This window comes from Staurois parvus, unplaced genomic scaffold, assembly GCF_062004578.1.
Source record: "Staurois parvus isolate SC_StPar_1 unplaced genomic scaffold, SC_StPar_1.0 ptg000063l, whole genome shotgun sequence".
NCBI lineage: Eukaryota > Metazoa > Chordata > Amphibia > Anura > Ranidae > Staurois > Staurois parvus.
In genome coordinates this window covers 1,378,217-1,400,866 of record NW_028317859.1, presented here as the reverse complement: position 1 = coordinate 1,400,866, position 22,650 = coordinate 1,378,217, and the positions used below count along the sequence as shown (strand labels likewise).

General features: G+C 40.9%; 1 protein-coding gene across 7 annotated transcripts in view; it reads left to right on the top strand.

Annotated features, from left to right (window-relative positions):
• The window catches only part of ATP6V0A1 (ATPase H+ transporting V0 subunit a1), a 172,109-nt gene that overhangs the window by 130,143 nt on the left and 19,316 nt on the right, over window positions 1-22,650 (top strand). For 4 of the 7 annotated variants that reach the window (XM_089668777.1, XM_089668773.1, XM_089668774.1 and 1 more), the window contains 2 exons: window positions 5,949-6,056; window positions 10,305-10,322. In XM_089668777.1, the coding sequence (XP_089524903.1) occupies window positions 5,949-6,056; window positions 10,305-10,322 (126 nt within the window). The remainder of the gene's footprint in view (window positions 1-5,948; window positions 6,057-10,304; window positions 10,323-22,650) is intronic. The other 3 variants (XM_089668779.1, XM_089668776.1, XM_089668780.1) reach the window with 2 other exon arrangements.

Sequence of the window (22,650 nt, the reverse complement as noted above, 5' to 3'; positions counted from 1 at the left end):
CCATCTTCCCCAGCAACCTCATACAGAGGCAAAATGAAGGATACCCCTTGGCCTTCAAACTGAAAACCTCATTTCTCAGGGTGCAACGCTTCCCTGGAGGCAGAAATACCTTTGAACCTTGTGTAGGACCATCCCCAAATACTCCAGCCTTTGCACTGGTTCCAGGGCCAATGTCTTGAGATTGAGCTCCCAGCCCAGCTGTTCCAGGATCTGCATCGTGAGGACCACATCCTGCTTCAGATCTGGCACCAACCGTTTTCTGAGCAAGAGATCGCCTAGATAACTTCTGACCAATACTCCCCGAGTTCTGAGTAGCCCCAACTCAGGAGCAATATTGGTACATGCAGGTATGCGTCCCTGATGTCTATGGATGCTAAAAAATCTCCCTCCTGTAGGGAGGCCACTACTGACCAAGCCAATTCCATGTGAAAGGATCAGACATTTAGGAACGTATTTAGCCCCTTGAGGTCCAAAATGGGCCTTACATCCCCATTTGGTTTTGGGACTGTAAACCGGTTTGAATAAAACCCCTGAAACCTTTCACCCGCTGGAACTTCCGTGATTGCTCCTTGAGCCAAAAGGCAATCGAGTGCCTGAAATAAAGCTCTTTTCTATGGATTTGTTGGTACATTTGTTCTTAGAAACCGGGGAGAGGGAAATACCTGAAATTCTAGTCGGTACCCCAGAGAAATTGTGGAAATGACCCATTTGTCTTGGATTAGAGCCCTGCATGCGGCCGCAAAATTCAAAGGCCTCCCCCCACCCGAACAAGTGGGAGCACCCCTTCATAAGGAGGTGGACTTTGGATCTCTTTTAGACGACTTTTGCACCCAGGGCCTCCTTTGGTTTGACTCTGAGATCTGCACCTGCAGGCTGGGACCTGTGTGTGTGGCGAAACAACTGCCTGGTAGATGAGAGGCCAGCAACCGAAGCCCGGACACCTTTAAAAGAAGGGTGTTTGGGGAAATATAAACAAAAAGATTTCAGGGGGATTTCTTCTACCCTCTAAGAGGAAATCCAAACAACTGGCCCCCATAAAAGGCAAAACGTGCCAACAGTTTTTGCATGGCAGTTCTGCTGACCAACTCTTCAGCCACAAAACCCTGCACATGTGCATTGATAAGGGCCACGCGAGAAATTTGCTGCATTGAAACTTTAAGAGCATCAACCGCGAAACACAAAGCATGCAGAACATCCTCCAAATCCTCAGCCGAGCATTCCCCCTGCACTGATGGTCTTCCAATCCGCTGCTTGACATGGTCCGAAAGACTCTGGCAAATGCCAATAGCTGCCACAGCTGGCTGTATGGCAGAGCCTGCCAGGGAGAAGGAGGCCTTAAGGAGAGACTCCAGCTCCTTATCCACTGGGTCCTTGAAAACCTGGACATTATCCACAGGGCATGTTAAAGAATTATTCAGGGATGAAACAGCTGCATACACTACAGGCAGCCCCTAATCTGTGAAGGCTTCAAAGAGCCCATGAAAGAATAAGTAACCTTGGAGGTAACCTGTCCAGACCGTACCATATCATTGAGGTCTTGGACTAAAAAATCTAAGACTAGGAGGCAGAGACCTCCTGCTTCTTCTCAGACTGTGACTCCTCAGACAGAAATTATACTTCCTGACCTTCCTCCAGCTCTTCCTCAGGCTCCACCCATTCCTGCTCCATGATTGGTGGTTCTAGGGACAGGGATCTATCCTGCTTCTTAGTCCCCTGAGAAACTGATGCAATCCTCCAGCGATCTTATCTTCTAAACCTGCTAGGGCTGAAGCAAGATCATCCTTCATTACATATGCTGAGGCAGAAGCCCCAGTAGAAACCACAATGCCAGATAGGCGCAGCGGCTCAGACTGCCAAGTTGCTTCTGGCCTGCCAGGAGAGTGTATTACAGCAGACCTTCGGCTAGGTTCCTCAGGACCTGGTGGTGGTACATTAGTGCCTTTTCTTGCTGCACCTCCCCCACTCCACTTTCTGGAAGACATTACTTCAGATAGCGCAAACTTGTGCACCTCCACTAGTAACACAGATCACAATGATACAGCTATGCAAGTAGTGTGCTGAAAAAACACTCAATGCAAATGCTGCCTTATGAGCCACCTAGGGCAGCTCCTGACTGACTGGTCCACGCTTCCCCCTTTAGAAATACTTACATGCCCCTACAGAATAGCCTGTTCTGTGTCTCGGCCACAAGACATTTCTCAGCAGCCCACATGTGTCCTGGCCACCAGATATGGCCGACTTCCGTTTCTGGCTGCACTCCTCTCCTTTTCCTTCCAAATTAGAGCTATTGTTTGTTTCTCCTTACAGAGAGGAAAAAAAGGAGATCTCTTATCTTAAATATCTGACTTCCATCACGGCAGGCATTGTCATACAGACCTTTGAGGTCTCCATGCTGAGGGACTACTGCCTTGGACTATCATAGCACCCTGCTGGTTGAGCCTTGGTCAGATTTACAACTGCACATGGTTCCATCTGCGTGGGGTCCAGCACCATAAGGCTGCATTACAGGCAAAACCTGGCAGATTCTTCTTCTTATCCAGTGAGGCTCTGGTACCATCCATTTTAGCTCATAGCCTTCCAAAAATCCCTGATTCTCTAATGGAACCATTCTGAACTTTCAGGTATGCTCTAAGAGCACAAGAACAGTTTCAGTGACCAACCACCTTACAGACACTGGTGAAAAAACGGAGGTACTTCCTGTATAGGAGGGATTATATAGGGGACTACCTCCTCTGTGATTGGTCAGCCAGTGTCCATTGACCTATAGGTGGCCTATAACCCACATAGTCATGAATAGCATGCTCTGTGTTCCATGATGTACGATAAAGAAAATATATTTTGTAAGCAACAAGAGAAACAAATTGATAGATAATAGAGCTGATATCAGAAACATTTAAAAAATTCTCTGTTTTCTGTTTGTGTGTTAGCTTCAAGTTACTTTGTGAACTTCAAGTAACTGTTGCTGCATAGTCACCCTGATGGAACAACCTCTCCTTCAGGAAATCAGAGTTGGTCTCTCGCCTGTGTTCAGTGGCAATTTTTTAATGTATTTAGGATGAATCGAGTAAATAAAGTGTCCAATATATTTTTTGTGTTAATTAAAAGGAATGCATGGTGATTTTTTTTTTTTTTTTTCCCTTATGAACAGGAGTTAAAAATATATAATTTTAGAGTCAGATAAATATGAGATACTGAATATGAATTGCAGTGTCCAATCCAACCAGTTTTAATTTCTTATTAGCTGTAAAGAAATTAAGTGCTGGTAGGCTGATGATCTGGAATCCAAGAGCTCCCAATCATGTGATCGCTGTAAATAATTCAGAATAAGATTAGTGTAGGAAAAAACTTTAATTTTTGCAGGTTTTTCACATATAATACATAAGTGAGCATGTTTTATAATATACCAAATGCAACATACTGTATTTCCTTTCATGATATATAAATACTAAAAAAAAAAATTTAAATTTAGTATTCAAATTTGTTGTCTAGTTAATCAGTGCATGCTGACACTTTTTTAATGTATTTAGGATGAATAATGTATCTAGGCATCAATGACCTCTGATCATGAAAGGATTAAGCAAATAGCAGAAAAAAACATGACAAAAATGTAAAATTAACAGAGTGTCAAGATTTTCAGCATATGAATATACCCTGTGGTATCACCATCTGCTTTATAGCTATAACAGGGCAAGTTGATATGCAGACATGGTGGTATCATTTGAGGGAACTGACATTATTTTTCCTGCACAAGAAGTCCTCTGTAGGAATATTTTTTTTAAATTTTTGCCATGAACTGGGCTTGTAATTGGGCAATCCATCACCTCCCTAATCCTCCCTCTCTCTGACTCTATCATCAGTCAGTCATAACTTTCATTACAAAATGCTCCCATCAACAAACAATTAGAAAATAAGGAACCACGGTGTTATGTACAGTGTATACTTCTGTTCTTATGCAAATATAGGTGCATAGTGACATGAACCAACAGTAAACATGTCTTAAAACTAACCATTCTTGACTTCTTTTGCTTCTTGTACCAGGAAGCATTTCATTCTCAGTAAACCTCAAAGATAACAGCAAAAACTCTAAAGTCAAGTTTTTAAGTCACTTTTTAGCAGCTTAGGGCACCTTCTGTTTCGACAATCATGGGATCTACCTGAGCGGGACAGATGACAGGTTCGTGTCTACTCAATTTTTGCAGAGTAGACACAGATAGACCCCGTTCTGCTTTATGGGCGGCTGGGGGTAAATGGACTTCGCTGTTTGTTTACACCTGGCTGCCCTTGATCCGGTCACCTACACCTGGCTGCCCTTGATCTGGTCCACCCAAATGGAAGAGAATGCAGTCTTCCTCCATTTTTATTTAGTGGGCCTGATCAGACCCAGAAGTTGGTGGATGTAAGAGGACACAAGTCCTTAGGAATGCATGGACCAGCCAATCAGGTCCGCCTGAAAAACTGACAGACGGACCTGATTGGGCTCTTAGAAGTATCTGCTGTGTGTTTACATTAGAACAGGTATACTGCTCAGGCAAACAATCCAGATCAATCCACGACAGGTGCAGGCTCTGGCTCGCCACTACACACGATGCAACAGGAAGAAGGGTCAGCCGCACACCGGACGATTGATGAATATAGTGTATATTTATTGATCCATAGGACACACAAAACACCAGGACATGAATAAAGGGCCTGTTAATGCATTTCACACGATCTTGTGCTTAATCAGGTCCTATATTCATGTCCTGGTGTTTTGTGTGTCCAATAGATCAATAAATATACACTATATTCATCAATCCTCCAGTGTGCGGCTGACCCTTCTTCCTGTTGCATCGTGTGTTTACATTAGAGGGCTGGCAGTATGGATATAAAGAAATCAAAAAAGAGCCAAGTTACAAAGAGTTTTGAGGATGTCTTTTTCCACAATGCCTATAGCTACAAGCATTAATGTTTCAAAGTGCTTTTATTGCTTGTTCAGAATATAATATATAATTTATTTGGCCCAACCTGGACACGATTTAATAGGGATGTGTAGAAATTTCATGTTTAAAAAAAATATAAGAAAAAAACATTAGTTCTGCTTTAAATTTATAAATATGCAACCTCCGTTTGGCATGCATCCATTATTATGACTGTGGAGGAGGTAGGAAAGAGAATACAGATGAGAATTTAGGTGAAATATCCAGCATGGCCTGATCCTTTTTCTCTTGGGAATGTAGGTGTTAGCCACAGTATATTGCAACCTGTAGACTTGATTGGTGGGGATACTTTTTTACCTTTTGCTGTTAAAAGGTGTCACACAAAATATATTCTTATTCATAAGATTCTTCTGATGAGAACAAAATATTTTTGACCGTTGGCCAACACGGTAGAAAGCAATGTTTCATATAATATAAAGGCACTGACAGGGAGACCTCTGTTAGCCACTGTATATGTCATTTATATGCAGCCAACATTGTACTATAAGGAATAGAGTTGTCAGCTGTTTTAAATTCCTCTGAACTTTACTTGAACTGTCTGTGTATTCCAGCATGTTCTCTTTCCTAGAGGGTGGGTTAGCTTTTCCTGGTGTGTTTTATAAATTAATAAGGTTAATTCTACCACCATGTTCTGGGATAAGAGACTCGGACACACTTCTCTTAAGCTGTGTGAATAGGCAGACCCCCTTCTTATCTCAGATGTGGCAGGTAGTGTTGGCGCTATTAAATTATAAATCAGGGTTTCTCTTTATAGCATTTTGATTACATAGGATCATATGTATTACATTATAAAGATGGATAAAGTTTTATATCTAAACCAATTGTAGCCATTACTGCTTCTATGGGGGAGGTTTATGACATTTTTATGTTGTGAAGAGAGGTTGCATTTGGGATGGGGAAAAAGAGCATGCTGATTGGCCGAGAGCCTTGACCCTGATTTATAAATACCCCTCCCCACACCCACTAATCCAGGGTACGCATAACTTTGGAGGTATCCGCGTTGGTAACGGGCCCACAGAAGAAGATGCCGAAATTATTCAGCACGACCAGCTGTCCATGCACTCAGAAGAAGGCGAAGAGGTAATCATTTATTATATTGGTCCTTTACTCCTTTGCTGTTGGAGGAGCTTGCAGAGCATCAGTTCCTAATGTGTTGCAAGGCCAACTTCCACCAAAGGAGTTTATTGCTTAAAGATACTGTTCCTAGTACTGTGTGACGACAACAACATTGCTTTGAAATATCAGTCCCTCAAATGTTCTATGTAGATTTTCTTTATGTTGCCAGTAAGCTTTTAGATACCACAGCTATACTACAAACAAGGGAAATATAAATACATATGTACACAGTGCTATATAATTTTGATTGATGGAAAAGAATCAGTGTAAGCATGTGGTATTATGCAGTGACATACTCTAACAGTATGCATAGTACATTCTGGATCAGGGATTCTCAACGAGGGTTCTATGGAACTCTAGGGTCCTCCTGAGGTTGTTAGGGGTTCCTTGAGCAATGAACATGTTCTGCTTCTCAGATAAGTTTCCACTTACACCATTGAACTTTTCAGCTATTTGTTAAACACAATACTTACAAAGTCAGTAGTTTCAGCAGGAACTGGTCGGCTTTCGGTACATGTATACCGATCTCTGTTAAACAGAAGCTGGTCTAACAACTGGCTTCTGACGAAACCTGCATACAATCAGTGCTCACAGCCAATGGATGCAAGCGCTGATCTGTGACTTCTGAGTAGGGGGAAGGGGGAGAGTCCTCCTGTCAGGATACAAAGACAGAATGGAAGAGATCCCTGCCTCACACATTGTTGTGTTGATACAGGGATCTGTTGTTTGTTTTGTTTTTTTTTCGTTCAACCAGGTTGAACCAAGTTGAACATAAGAAAATAATGGAGTTGATTTGTTAAATCAGGAGAGTGCAAAATCTGGTGCAGCTGTGCATGGTAGCCAATCAGCTTCTAACTTCAGCTTGTTCAATTAAATTTTGCCAAAAAAAAAAACCCTGTAAGCTGATTGGTTTTTATGCAGAGCTGCACCAGATTTTGTACACTCCAGTTTTAGTAAATCATCCCCTGTGTGTGTATACCTAGGTTAACCGCTTCCATACAGGGCACTTTTACCCCCTTCCTGCCCAGGCCATTTTTCAGGTTTCAGCGCTCTCACACTTTGAATGACAATTGCGTGGTCATACAACATTGTACCCAAACTAAAATTTTATCATTTTCTTCACATAACTAGAGCTTTCTTTTGGTGGTATTTAATCAACACTGGGGTTTTTATTTTTTGCTAAATTAGCAAAAAAAGACCAAAAATTTTTAAGAAAAACCACGTTTTTCTTTGTTTCTGTTATAAAAGTTTGCAAATAAATAATTGTTCTTCATAAATTTAGGCCAAGATGTATTCTGCTACATGTCTTTAGTGAAAATAACCCAAATTAGGATGTATTATTTAGTTTGTAGGAAAGTTAGAGAGTTCACAAACTATGGTATATATCTGAATATTGATCAATCCTGAAGTACTGACAGCCAATCTAATTTCTTGAGGTCCAAGAATGTCAGAACAGTACAGATATCCCCAAATGACCCCTTTTTGCAGAGTAGACAGTCTGACATATTTCATAACAGGCATGGCGAGTTTTTTGAAGTTGTATGTTTTTGTCATAATTTTTAGGAAAATGAAAAAATGAAAAAAATTATTTTCACTATTTTCACTATTTTTTTTTTTTTTTACATACTGTCACCAGTGCAGTACAGCGTCATCATATAACTGGCATGGCGGTGAACAGGGACACTGACTGGTGACATATATATATATATATATATATATATATATATATATATATATTTTTTTTTTTATTATATTTAATTTTTTATTACATTTTTTTTTATTTTTTTTAAGATTTTTTTTTTCATATTTTACTATGACCAAAGTAACATTGTACTACTTTGGGGAAGTGATCAGTATTTTTTTTTTTTTTTACACAATTTGCTTATAGCAAAGAATTACTTTGCTATAAGCAAGCATTTACCTGAATGAAATCGATTCATTCAGGGTTTTTTTTTTTTTTTTTTGTGCTTAGCTGTGATTTGGTCACAGCTAATCACATGACATGTGCATGTGATTAGCTGTGACCATTCACAGCTAGGCACTAGTATACAATGGATGGCTTCATGAATGAAGCCATCCATTGTATACAACTGTCGTGACCTGCTGTGATTGGTCACAGCAGGTCACATGGTACCAGCAACGGGAGCCGGTACTCGGATCTGTCATCGGCCGTGTCCGAGGTGCACGGCCAGTGACAGATCGCACTGCTGCGCCGCTCTGCATTAGCGCAAACTGCACATGTGCGGGAGCACGCCAAATGGCGTGCACCCGGAGTGCAGAGACACTTTTGAAGCCGCCAAACGGCCATTGGCCGGGCGGCTAATGGTTAATAACTATGGGAGTCTTGGCAGCTTAAACATTTCTCTCCTGACTGACTCCCTTTTCCCTTAACCACCTCCTGCCTGCCATATAAGGAAATGACGGCTGGCTGGCAGGGGTTCTTTTGTTCTGGGAGGACGTCATATGACATCCTCCCACTCTAACCGCGCGTCGATTGGTGGTGCGCTGTTTCCCTAGGACACAGCGGGTCACGGGTCAGCGGAAAGAGCCGATGATGTCGGCTCTGTCATGTGATCAGCTGTGTCCAATTACAGCTGATTGCATGTAAATAAGGAAATGCCGGTTATCGGCAGTCCTCTTCTCATGAGCTGTCATGCTGACAGCTCGTGAGGAGAGCCGGTAATCGGCATTCCTCAGAGGGGAAATGTACACTGATCATCAGGGCACTGATGATCAGTGTAGCCCCATCAGTGCCACTTGTCGGTGTCCATCAATACCACCTGCCAGTGCCCATCAGTGCCACATATCCGTGCCTACCAGTGCACATCAATGCCACATATCAGTGCCCATCTGAGCTGCCTTTCAGTGCCAGTCAGTGTTGCCTATCAGTGCCGCCTATCAGTGCCATTAATGAGTACTGCCTTTCAGTGTAGCCTATCAGTGCCCATCAGTGCAGCCTCATTAGCGCACATCAGTGAAGGAGAAAAATCACGTATTTACAAAATTTTATAACAGAAACTAAGAAAAAACTTTTATTTTTCAAAATTTTCAGTTGTTCTTGGTTTGTTTTGCAAAAAATAAAAAACCCAGGGGTGATTAAATACCACCAAAAGAAAGCACTATCTGTCTAAAAAAAAATAAATTATAAAAATTTCATATGAGTACAGTGTTGCCATTCAAAGTGTGACAGCACTGACAGCTGAAAATTGGCCTGGGCAGGAAGGGGGTGAAAGTGCCCGGTAGGCAAGTGGTTAAAGTATATTTTAAAAGTAATACTTTTTTTTTTTTTAAATTTTATAATTTGCTTAGAATGGAGAGGGATTAGAACACCTGGCAAGTTTTTATTGCAGCCTGTGCCCCCTTTAAGGAGATTTACCCTCTCTATTGGTTCTGGTGGCCAATATCAACAAGCGAAAATGAAAGAAAATTCCAAATTTTCAGTTTTTACCAGAATAGGAATAGAGTGAAGATCTTCCATGCAGTTAGAGTGGGAGGATGTCATATGACGTCCTCCCAGAACGAAAGAACCACCGCCTGCCCGTCATTTCCATTTTTTTATCTAGTTTTGGTGACAACCAGAGATCCCCCACTGTAGAGAGATTTCCTTTTACTTCCTGTTGTGGCTTTAGGACAGAAAAATTAAGCAAAAAAAAAAAACCTGCCAAGGATTATACCTCTCCATTACTCTATGCAAAATGAATAAAAAGTTTTGACTTTAGTTCTACTTTAAAATGTTCCTTTTTAAAATGTTTTTTTTTTTTAATTCATTATAAAATCAATTTATTACAAATGTATAGTGTTCATAATAGTATCCTTTTATATTTACTTATGTACACATCTGAAGCAGCGATCATTTGGTCTTGTGTTGGTGTGTAATTTCAGTACTGTATGTTGTCCCTTGACAATTATAGAGTCTCTATTCTTAATCGTAGTAAGTGACACGTGCTTTGCTAATCAATGTAAGATACCAATTCAAACACTGTTTGTTTTCCATTGTAGACAAGGGTTTATCAAGTTCTATATGTAACAACTTTTATTTTTTTTTTCTAAATACAGTAAGGTAACATTCAGAGTAGATTCCTTGATGTGTTTTCTCTTAATTTTTTTAAGAACCTTCATAGAGGGACTGAAGTTTTAAAGTAATATTTATGGCTAACCTGTATTTCTTTCTCTTTTAAACCTGTATTAAATCTGGATTTATATTATTTCAAGCCTGCCGTGGAGGAAGTGGTAAGAGTCAAAGTCCGTTATGCATGCCCTCAATCAGACAAGAAGACTTGGCAATATAGCTTAATCATCATTTTAATTTAACCATTATACAATTTAACCATTTTCTTCCATTCACTTGGTGGGCTTTGCGAGGGTTCCCAGAGTAATCCATGACATTTCTGCAATCTTTCATTTCATTCATTAATCCTGTTGCTTAGCAATTTCTGACCTAAAATTGCAGCTTTCCTCTGAATCTGATTCATTTGAGTTGTTTTTTTTTTTTTCTATAAAGACAATTTTCATTACCTCCTTAGTTTCCAAGCAAACCTTTTGTGAACAAACAGGCAGTTCCTTTTTATTGGCCTGAAAAGCATATTTTAGATTTTATGTGTACAATAAAATTACAGAAACATCATCCTGATAGACCTAATTTGCAGAGGATAGTTGTTGAAAAGTGATAACATGCAATTAGAAAAAAGGAACAAATTGCTATATGGAGAAAAAGAAAGCAGGGGAGCTGCAATTTTAATGTGACTGTAGCAATTTAAAGCAAAGATAATATATATAAATTGTAACGTATATATGATATGTGTATATTTTGTGTCATAGAACATGCTAGATTGAGAGTGCTTTTTGTGTGTCAGTACATGGCCTTTCACTTCTTCTGTGGTGCAGTATGCGTGCTGCGGATCATTGCTAAATGTTGTGCATTGTCATATACATAGCCAGATGAACAAAACTCTGTGTAGCTGTGTATGTCTAGAATTACATTAGAGGCAGTATTCGATGAGAACCACATGCACAGTGTATTGTTTATCTTTAATTCCTTTTCTTTATCTGTCTTTAATATAATAGAATGCCATGTCTGTCATCAATAGGTGAAGTCCTGAAATACCTTCCACAGTGTTTTGTGATAAAAAGTAAACCATTTGACAAAATAAAAAGTTTGCCAATTGGCAGATTTCTTTACATCTGTCAGCTATGTGAATATGGACACTAGGATTGCAGAAACCCTTTAACCTCCCTGGTGGTATACCCGAGTGTAGCTCGGGGTAAAGTTTCAGTACCAAAAGCGGTAACCCCGCGCTACACTTGGGCTTACCATGCGGCGCCGCTCCAGGATCTGTTCTTCACTTAGCTTGTCCTGCGCTCCCACGATGTCCCTCCTGCAGTGCCCCAGGCAATGTCCTCCGGCAGATGCCGGCATCTGTCATCTGGGTTCCGTCCCCTGCGAGCGTCGGGACGTACAGGGGATGGAACTGGTGGCAAATTTGAAAATTACAAAAAGTGACATTCACTAAATACACTAAAATCGCATAGTAAAACATTACTGTATCAAACCATTTCATATACATTTTGTCCCTAGTTCTTTGTCCTGTGCCCTGCCTGCATTTTTACTGTTCTTTCTGCCTGGAAACTGAGAAATGTCCATGGCGTCCAAAAAGCGTCCTTTTATGTCAAAAACGGTTTTGGACCAGCTAGAGAACAGCGATAGTAAATTAGAACCACTTGCAGAATTGAGTGATGATTCGTGGGGAAATTCGTCATCAGACACTGAAAACGATTTTGCGACTTTGCTCAGTGATGTGCGAACTTGGCGCTATATTTCAAATTTCAGTGTTTTTGGTTTGATTATAATATTGAATTACATTTATTATTATATTATTTTTTATGATTATTTATTAAATTATAATTTATGATTTCATGTTTCAAATTGTAACAAGGGATGTTTACTAGACTCTTGTTCGGACAGATTTCAGTGAGTTATTCCTAAAAATTACAGGCATACAATAAAAAAATACATATTTCCATGCAAAAAAATGTACTGCTTTGAGCACAGAAATATGGACATAATCATACCGCTAGGGAGGTTAAACATTGCTATTGACACTTAGGTCTTGTATGGCTGCAGTACAATAACCTGCAATTCTTACTTTTTCTAAACATTTCTATACAACTGGATACTGATCTTTCCCTTTTCTATGAAAAAATTATAAGTTATGTTGTAGGAGTTTCAGGCTATGAAGTTTAAGCCATGGGTGCTCAACCTGTGGCCCTCCAGCTATCTCAGAGTCACTCTTGTAACTGTCAGCCTTGCAATGCATCATGAGACTTGTAGTTCTGCAACAGCTGGAGGGCCACAACTTGAGCACCCATGGTTTAAGCCAACCCTCTAGGTTGAGTTGAAGTCCTTGTCTTGAAGTAGAATTGCCAGTGTGCCCTTGGGTCCTGCTGCTTCTTCCAGCTTTCTGTTAGATGACAGCACAGGAGCCCTGCATGTTAAATACAGCCTTGGACATGAGGAAATACTGTATATGTTTGATGCCCCTGTATGCATGACAGGCTACTGCAGACATGTCCTCTTTCAGCGACTCTGATCTGAGACCTCATTTATTTTTTTTTTACCTCTCAGCTACAACAGATACAAGGCAATAGCACAGAGTATTCTCATGTTTCAGCCTGTTGTCCACTTTGACAAACCAAAGGGTGTGTGGGAAGGGCTTTTTGGAGTGGTTTGTTCTGGTCACATACGAAGTTTTGAATATGCACATATAGAGACATTTGTAAAGGATGCTTTTTTTTTTTTTAAAGAATATTTATTGGGTTTTAACGTGTTAAAACAATAGTAAAATGGTGAGACAGTTATGACTCAATGATGCATTGTTTCTAATCAAAGATATAATGGCACGGTAAATAAAAATAAAATGACCTTAGTGTGATGGCAGCAATTAGAAAAAGGCATTGATACAATACTAAGGTATCGAGGTTGGGTTGGTTAGCGAAAAAAGTAGTATGAAAAAGTGGTAGATAAGAAGTTTGTGTGTAGATAGGGTAAAAGTAATAGCTAGTGAGAATTATGTAATCCAGGTTTGTTTTAATGTTGTGGATTGTCAGTAAATGATGTGGAATAGTAAGGTGCACGTATATGTCATCTGATGCCCACCAATAATATGTCCAAAAGAAGAGAAAGAGGGGAGAATTGTCAAGGAGTTTGGGGGTTGGGAGTAGGGGAAGATGATAAAGGGGAAGTAAAGTAGGAAAAGAGAAAATAGGAGAGGGGGGAGAGCGTGAACAGATTTGGTAATCAGCGTTGAGGAGAATGTTGGAGAATGTTAATAAGATGGTGTGGCAGCTGGATTCAAGGAACATAAAGAAGTAGAAAGAAAGAAATTTACCCGGGGGGCCAAGGTAGACTGGAGAGAGATGAAAGACTGAGGGGGAAGCATAACAGGGAGAGGAAAATCCGTGAGTAGTAGTGAGTAACTGGTGACCAGCAAGTAGTAATCACCAGCCAATAACTATGGGTTCCACCATGCGTAATGTGGAGACAACGCCACCCTCCAAATGCCTGATGTGAGTCTGTGTTGAGGTGATAATGTCGAGCTTGTATATAAGCCTAAGTCAAAAGAGTAATTAAATAAGTAAAGTGTCAAGATGAAGTTTAGGTGAGGAAGAAAAGGGAGTTATGGCAGAAGAGGAGAAGATCAGTGACAGTAAATCATTTTATATATGACCAACTTAGTAGTTAAAACTTCGGTCAGCTAGTCGGCTACATAGTAGTTCCGAATCTGTCAGCTTCGTGGGGGGGTTTCATTGGATGGGTTAGAAGGTTGGATTTCTAAGTAAAAAAGGCCTGCTCCTGTACAGATAGGGATCCTGTAATATAGGAGTTCCACTTTCGGAAATAATGGGATTCTTTTGAAGTAGTCGGGGAGGTGATTAGGTAGAATCTGTCCAGCCGTAGAAGAGAGTTGAGCTCTTGTTTGATGTCCGTCATAGTTCGAGGGCAGTTGGAGACCCATTTTCGGAGAATGACCTGTCTTGCTATTAGAAGGCATGTTGATATCCAATATTTGTTGTTTCTAAAGGAGAACGTTTGTGAAGAAAAAAGACCAATGACAGGCTGTTCCATAAAGCCGAAGAGTAGCGGAAGAGGGTGGATGGGTAGTCGAAATGTGGTGATGACGGATATGAAATTGACCACTTGCTTCCAGAATGTGGAAATAGCAGGGCAGAGCCAGAATCTATGTTGTATTGAAGGTTATGAGTTTTGCATAAAGGGCAGGTAGACCGTGCCGGGTCAGTTTTGGAGTAGAGACAAGGCATGTAGGCACGGTGTAGAATTTTCAATTGTTGTTCATGCCAGAATTCGTTGTATTGAAAGCACACGTGGAGTTGAAGCCTGATAATAATTGGTCTGCTGTAATTGTGTTATTGAAGTCTTTGACCCAGGATTTCACAGCATTAATTGTCTTAATGGTGTCGAAAGGTTTGGCATATAGAAAGTTCAGCGGTTTGTATATGTTTGAGATGTTATATTTTCAAGAGTTCGCCAAGACATCAGTAAACGTCGATTGAAATCTAGTAGATTTAGTAGGTGCAATGGAGTTGACAAAGTTCCGTACTTGAAGCATATAGAAGAAATGGTGTGCTGGAAGTCCATAGGTTTGTAGAACGCTATTGAGAGATTTTGGGGAACCCGGAAGGAAAGGAAGGGTTATGGTGAATTGGAAGAAAGCGTGAGAGCCACGGAGAAACCCCTAGTTTACGCCTGACTTCCCTCCATGCAATAAGGGTATCGCGGATGAGTGGGTTATGTTTTAGGTGGGATGGCAGAGAGTTGACATTGGAGTGAAATAAGGCTGGGAGATCATAGGGATGTGCTAGTGCGGATTCCAGGTGGTAATTGGAATAGTTGGAAGATTGGGTAAGCCAGTCGAGGCCTATATGGGGCAGACATGAGAGATTATAAATTCGAACATTTGGGAGGTTTGAGCCTCCCTCGCATCTTGGTAGGAACAATTTAGCAAGTGCTATGCGGGGACGTTTGCCTTTCCATAAGAACGTTGATATTGCCCGATTCAGCCTCGTTATGTCGCTGTGTTTAAGGAGAAGAGGTAGGGTTTGTAGTGGGTAGAGAAGTTTCGGGAAACTTACCATCTTAAAAAGGTGAGATCTGCCCAGGAGGGAAAGCGGTAAGTCCTTCCACATCTCCAGCTCTCCAATAATTTTGTTTATCGTGGGCGTGTAATTTAGCTGAAATAAGGATGAAGCTAGTTTCTATATCTTTATGCCTAAATAGGTTTATATGTTTATAGGTTCATATGTTTAGTAGCGATTTTAAACATCGAGTTTTGCGTCCATTCCGGGAGGCGGTGGTGGAATAATGGAAGCACCTCAATTTTGAAAAATGTATGCGGAGCCCTGAGCAAAGGCGGAAGGAGGAGAAGATATGCTGAATATACGGCAGGTCGAGGGATGGGCATGAGGTAAAAATTAAAATGTCATCCGCAAGCCTTAGCTCTTGTCGCCCGATTGTGATACCATGTAGTTCAGACTGGAATAGAAGGAAGCGTGCTAACGGTTCTAGGGCCAAGTTAAAAAGTAACGGGGATAGAGGGCAACCCTGTCTAGTGCCCTGTGGAGTTGGATATGTGACCTACTAATAAATCGGGCTGTAGGAGATGAATACATGGTTTGAATCAAATGCATAAAAGGACCTTCAAATCCAAATTTCCTTAATGTTAAGAAAAGCCACTCAAAATTCATGCTGTCAAAAGCCTTTTCGGTGTCTAATGAGATTATAGAAGTGTCTTGGAGTGTACCGTTAGAGGCTTGACTCAAGGCGGATATTATCTTCCGAATGTTCGTGGCTGCAGATTGTCCCTGCACATAACCCACTTGGGAAGGGTGATAAGTGTTGGTAGAATAATTGCCAGGTGAGAAGCGATCATTTTTGACAGTAGTTTTGCGTCGAGATTCAACAGGGATATTGGACGATATGATCCAGGTTCTGTCGGGTTAGCTAGCAATACATCCGCCTGAGTAATGGGAGCGTTTAAAGCCTGGAGTAGGGATGGGTCCAACTGTGGCAACGAGGTATGGTCTAAGAAGGAGGTGGCTTTAGTAGTGTCTATAGGATCTGGGCCATATAGAGTTTTATAGAAGTTTTCTAAAATGGAAATGTCTAGAGGATCGTTTTTTCAATGTTCCCTGCGCATCCCTTAGAGATGTAAAGAGAGTAGGCGTGAATGGCTTTTTACATAGTCGTGCTAGCAGCTTTCCTGGTTTGTTGCCAAATTTATTAAATTGCAGGTCGGTATGTAATTGATGTGTGGCTTCCTTGGCAGCTGCCCATGTATCAAAGTAGTGTTTGGCCTCTGACCATGCTTTCGTATTTTCGTGTGAATTTAAATCTGCGAGGTCCTTCTGTGCTTGTCTTAGGCGGAGGCTTGCTACTATGTAGTTTCAGAGAAGGTTTTTCTTGTAGGTGGAGGCGAACCTATTATTCTACCCCGTAGAACTGCCTTGCCCGTCTCCAAGAAAAGATTAGGGTTTCTTTGGTGTTCTGCATTTGTTTCACAGAACTCGTTCCAGGCAGTATTTAATACCCAGAGCAAGACCTGATTATTTGCTAGGAACGAGTGGAAACGCCAGGTACGTGATTGATGATTGCTTTGCGTATGTTGTATGGATATGGAAATCGGGGAGTGGTCAGAGATTGCTATATCATGTACAGCAGAATCCTTGATGTTTTGTAAAAGCATGTGGTTTTACGAAGAAGCAATCAATTCTGGATAGGGTATGGTGTACAGGAGAGTATAAGGTGAATTCTCTGCCTTCTGGATGTATTAGCCGCCACACATCCGTGAGTTGTAAGGCCTCTGTAAAGTTGTTCAATAGTGTGAGCGTTGATGGGGAGGTGGAGGTAGATGGGCAATTTGGAATAAAAGGTTTTAATTTATCTTCCCGCATATTCATACACTGATTGAAAACCCCTTCCAGCAACAATGGAAGGTGCATAAAATTCGACAATTTCGAGGACAGATCTTGCAAGAATGGTTTGGGCGAGGAGTTTGGGGCGTAGATATTAACCAGTACCAAAAGGGAGGAGTCTAATTTGATTTGAGCAGCGACATAATATCCCTCCTGATCTGTGGTGATTGTTATAATGTCGGGTGTGAGCCGCTAATGTAAGAGGATGATTACTCCTGCTTTGCCAGAGGGTGATGGTGATCCCAGCACTTGTCCCACCCATAATTTATTCATACTCGTAAAGTCCTTTTGGTTTAAATGGGTTTCTTGGAGGAATGCAATGTCTGTTTTCATGCGTTTGAGATGGCGAAGAATTGCCATGCGTTTATGTGGCACTCAAACTTTAACGTTCCATGAAATCACACGAATCATGGATACGTTGGTGCAAGGGTATTTAGAAAGGAATTGGTATCTTTTTGAAATGGTGGGAGGTCCGCGGACTCAGCATTATGTTCCATATTCTCTCAGTGCTGTATGAGAAGATAAGGTGTTGTAGGGTCTCTGGGTAAGAGGAAGGAAGAGGGAAGAGAGAGAAGGGAAGAAAGGAGGAAAGGAAGATATACAAATAACAGGGTGGCCCAACAGGGGTCTATTTTAAAAGTAAAAATTACAATATACTGCACAATTATCCTGAACTTCACATTATCCCACATGTTGTCACCTAGTCTTAGCCTGCGTTACCTGATATGATTGGATGTATATCCTGTACCGAAGAATTACAATGTCCGGTACTAGGAAAGGGAGGCCCCCTATAGTGGTGTGAGCCACTAGGGAAAGAGGGATCAGTTCACCCCACCATCGACGGTAGCACAGCAGCCAAAAGGTGCAATAAAACACAGCATGAACAATGCAACTGCAACAGTTTAAACGGGAATGAGAGAGAGCCTGAGAACCAGTTTGTAGGTATGCGAATGAGGAAAGTCTCAACTTTCAGGGTGGTCTTTGTTTTGCTGCAGTAAAATTGACGCATTGGCGCTTTGGTGGTTCCTTTCGTGGACTGCGCTGATCTCGCGGGCCGGGGTCTCGTGGTGATTGTTGGGGGCGCACGAACTCAGGTAGGTGATTTTGTAGGTAGAGAAGGGCTTCTTCTGGATGTGTGAATGATTTGGATTCCCCTGATGGCGTAGTGAAGCGAAGTGTGGCAGGGTAAGCAAGGGTGAACTTAACCCCTTTTTGAAATAATGTAGCACAGATTTGCTGGAACGGCTTGCATTTGCGAGATACCTCTTGCGAGTAGTCGGCAAACAGTAAAAGCTGTCCAGTTGTAGGTAGCGTGAGTTGTGAAATGAATTGAGAATGGCTACCCGGTCGGCGTAATTAAGGTATTTGATGATTGTAGATCGCGGCGTGCGTCTATCATTTGAGGGTGCACCTAATCTGTGTGCCCTTTTGACCTGGCAAGGTGACGTGATCCCCAGTGCTGCGGGTATGTGTTTAGAGCAGATATCAGTTAATAGACCTGAATTGTATGATTCTGGGAGGCCTACAACACCGAGGTTGTTCCTGCGATTTTTTTCTAGGTCATCCAACTTATCTAGGATGGTCTGTTGCACTCGTTTGGATTGTGTAGACTTCGCCTGCATAGCTTGAAACTCGTCCTCTAAGTCTGAGAGGCGGTGTTCAGCTTCGGTTATGCGTTTGGCGTTTTCCCCCAGATCTCTTCTGAGCTGTTCTATACCCTGATTTACTGCTGTGTCTACTGCCTGAGTAATGGTGGGTAGCAACAAAGAAGCAACAGCCTGTGCAATTTTTTCATGTTGCGTGGGACTACTAGCCCCACAATCCGGAAGAGGAAAGAACATCATTTCACCATAAACTGGACACGACCAAGTGCTTCTTGCAATATTTCTGACAGACGAGTGAAAAGAAGAGTTGTCCTGAGCGAAGGACCATTTGTAACTGCTAATTCCAGGTCTTTCTGAAGATCTCCACAAGTGTTTCAAAGAAAACAATAAGTAATGCACTCAACCGCCATGGCCTATATCCATGCTCACCACGCAAGACTCCATTTGCTGAAGAAAAAGCATGCTGAAGTTTGTTTAAAGTTTGCTGCACAACGTTTAGACAAGTCTGTGAAATACTGGGAGTATAAAGTCTGGTCAGATGAGACCAAAATTGAACTCTTGGATGCCATAGTACACACCAAGTTTGGAGGACAAATGGCACTGCACATCACCCCAAAAACACAATAACAGTGAAGTTTGGAGGTGGGAACATCATGGTGTGGGGCTGTTTTCAGCATATGGTACTGGCAAATGTCATGTCATTGAAGGAAGGATGAATGGAAAAATGTACCAAGACATTCTTGATAGAAATCTGCTGCCATCTACCAGGATGATGAGAATGAAACGAGGGTGGACATTTCAGCAAGGCAATGATCCCAAAAATAAAGCCAAGGAAATTCTCAATTGGTCTCAAAGAAAGAAAATAAAGCTGCTAGAATGGCCCAGCCAATCACTTGACTTGAATTCAATTGAAAATCTATGGAAATAACTTAAGATCAGAGTTCATAGAAGAGGCCCATGGAACCTTCAAGATTTAAAGACTGTGTGGAAGAATGGGACGAAATCACACCTGAGCAATGCATGTGACTAGTTTCTCCATACAGCAGGCGTCTTGAAGGATTTTGTATGAAGTAGTAAATAAATTTTAGTTAATGTGTTCAATACTTTTTCCCTGTGTCATTCCATTTTATTACACATAACTTAACTTCTGAACTTTTTTGTTTTGGTTTCTTTGTATGTATGGATTGCTTGTGATACCTACATGGTAAACATTTCATGTCAGTTGCACCTTTAGAAATATGTTTACTGAGAAAAATGGTGACGTGTTCAATACTTATTTTACCCGCAACAATCCAAAATGACTGCTCATAAAGCAAAGAGAATCTTCAAACTCATGGGGAGTTTGCACTATTCTCCTCTTGCAGTAAGTGCCCGGTCATACCAGTGCGATTTGGGAATTGAAATGGCATCTAATGAATGTGAATGTCAGTGTCTTAACATTTGCGATTTGCTGCAGCATTATTTCTAGAGTAGTTCTTGCTTTACTTTTTCTGCAGTTTTGCTACGATTTCACATACATAGAATATTAGAGAAATCACACTGCAAATTGTAAGAAATCATTGAAAATCTTCCCAAGTAGCAATAAAGTCTTCAGAAATTGCACTGAAATTGCACACAAATCACAAGATTTTAAACCACAAGATTTTAAATTGCAGTGGTGTGACCAGTGACTAAGTCTCTTTGCTATGCATTTACTGAAGAGATGGTCTCTGCAAGTCTCCATCCTTGGAAGATATGACCGAAATCTTCCAGTTTGTTTTTGTATCTCTGGCAACTTCATTTTCTTGTTATATATTCTTTTCTCAGAACATGTTAACATTTTTTAATTAGGAATTGAGTGCTTTGATATCTTACTATTCTGATATTTTGGTATGTGAGCCCCAGAAGAGACTGAAGAATTATTTTAGATCATCATAATGAACCTTTAAGAGGCTATGTTCACAAATACCATTCAGGATAAAATATATATAAAGATATAAAACTATAATTGGACCTTCCTTTTATAAAAATAGGGATACTCAAATCATGTGGCTATAAAAGATGGATGAATAGATAGGTAGATAGCAAATCTGTATGTCCCTCATGAGGTGGTACTCTGAGGTGCACAACTTTGAGGACCATGAAGCAAAATGTAGAAATGTGACATTACTCCTACCACTGTCATTTCTACCACTCTGCTGCTGAGACTGTGACTGTAATATTGACTCTTTAATACAGCGAAGTGGAGGTAATTGGGAAGGGCTTGTGATCACTTATGTATGCTTCATGGCCCAAATAAATAAGAGGACCAATCTTCCGATTGGGGGTGTCATGTAGGCATTTTGGAAAACATATCCATAATAGTGCTGTTAAGCTGGGTGCACATGGCCCAAATATTGACCGGTTCAACAGGAATCAGCCGACGTTCTGACCATGTGTACAGCTGTGTTTCAGATAGAAGCCGGTTTAAGGACCAGCTTATGTTGAAGGGACATGGTGGAAAGCCAGCATCCGATCAGCGTTGGCAGCCAACGGCTGTGAGTGCTGATTAGTGTGTTCTGGCAGAGTAGGGCAGGCGAGTTCCCGTCAGAACACAAAGGCACAGCAGGGGAGATCTTTTTTTTTTTTTTTTTTTTTTTTTTTTTTTTTTTTTTTTTTTCTTTTTGCGCTCAGCCTGCTGGGTTGAACAAAAAAACTGAATGTGTAGACCAGGCATTACTCCATTAATTATTTTGCTGCTAGGACCTGACAGAGGGGGTTATTACACACAATCCGGTGGCTACAGCCATCGGGATTGTGCGTAAAACTGATAAGCAGACTTCTGCCTGTCAGGTGGATTGCTTCCACACCCCCCCCCCCCTTCCTGCTGTCCTCCTTTCTTGCTGTGAACTGGAAAGCGTTGCATATGGTGTCACTTCCAGGCCACCTTGTCATTTTCCCTGGCTATCCTAGTTGGGGAGGATGTAATACAATTTGCATTGCAATACATTCTTTTAGACCCAGCATGTCTCATTAAAGAGAACCTGTCCCCTAATAATCATCCCATAGGGGACTTTGTTAAACAAAAAAATGTTTTTCTTATTGCTAAAAAATAAAGTTACAACCAAGCTCATAACCTCTCCCACCAAAATAATTTTGAGGCCCCCTCCCCCACCCCACATATATGCACGTACTAATATAAACACATGCGTCAGGGGTGCCTACGCAGGAAAAAGCTGATTGCAATACACATGTTGCATATCGCCGCGCTTGTGTGAATGAAAGTAATAATTCTAGCCACAGATAACCTCTCTAACACTAAATTGATGACCTGTAGGGGCTTTTGAAGCATTGCCTATAGAAAATATAGGGTACTGAAGTTTGTTGCCATTTCATGGGCACACACAAATATAAGGTTTGACATGTTGGGTATCTATTTACTTGGTGCAACCTCGTCTTTTATATTTTAGCAAAGATTTGGGTAATATATTGCATTTGTTCAAAATTCACTTTAGTGTGTTTTTTCCTGTAATTTTGCATTTCTTAAACCTTTGCGGTAATATTGTATGACATAAAAAATTGGAACTACTACTATTTTATTTTCTAGGGTGTCTGCCTTCAGAAAATATATAATGTTTTAGGGTTTTGTGTAATCTTCAGGCCTAAAATGATCTTTTTAAACGTGTGCAAACAAAAATATGCAAAAATGGATCTGGCAGCGAAAGGCCTGCAAACAAAATATCATAGGTATACAACCATTTGTCTTATTCAACAAAGGTTGCCAAATCTTAAGTGCAGTACTATAGATTGACTAATCAGGATCTCCCATGTTTCCTATCTGATTGGATACTCATAAGAGTTCTCAAACTCTTTGAATAGAGCCAAACATATCTTTTATTATTTTTTTTGGTTGACACACCATGGTCTCACCCCTATACAATGTCACGCCTCCATTTCCATTTATCCAGTCAATTCTCCTATCAACAATACTCTGTAGTGGTTACATCTGA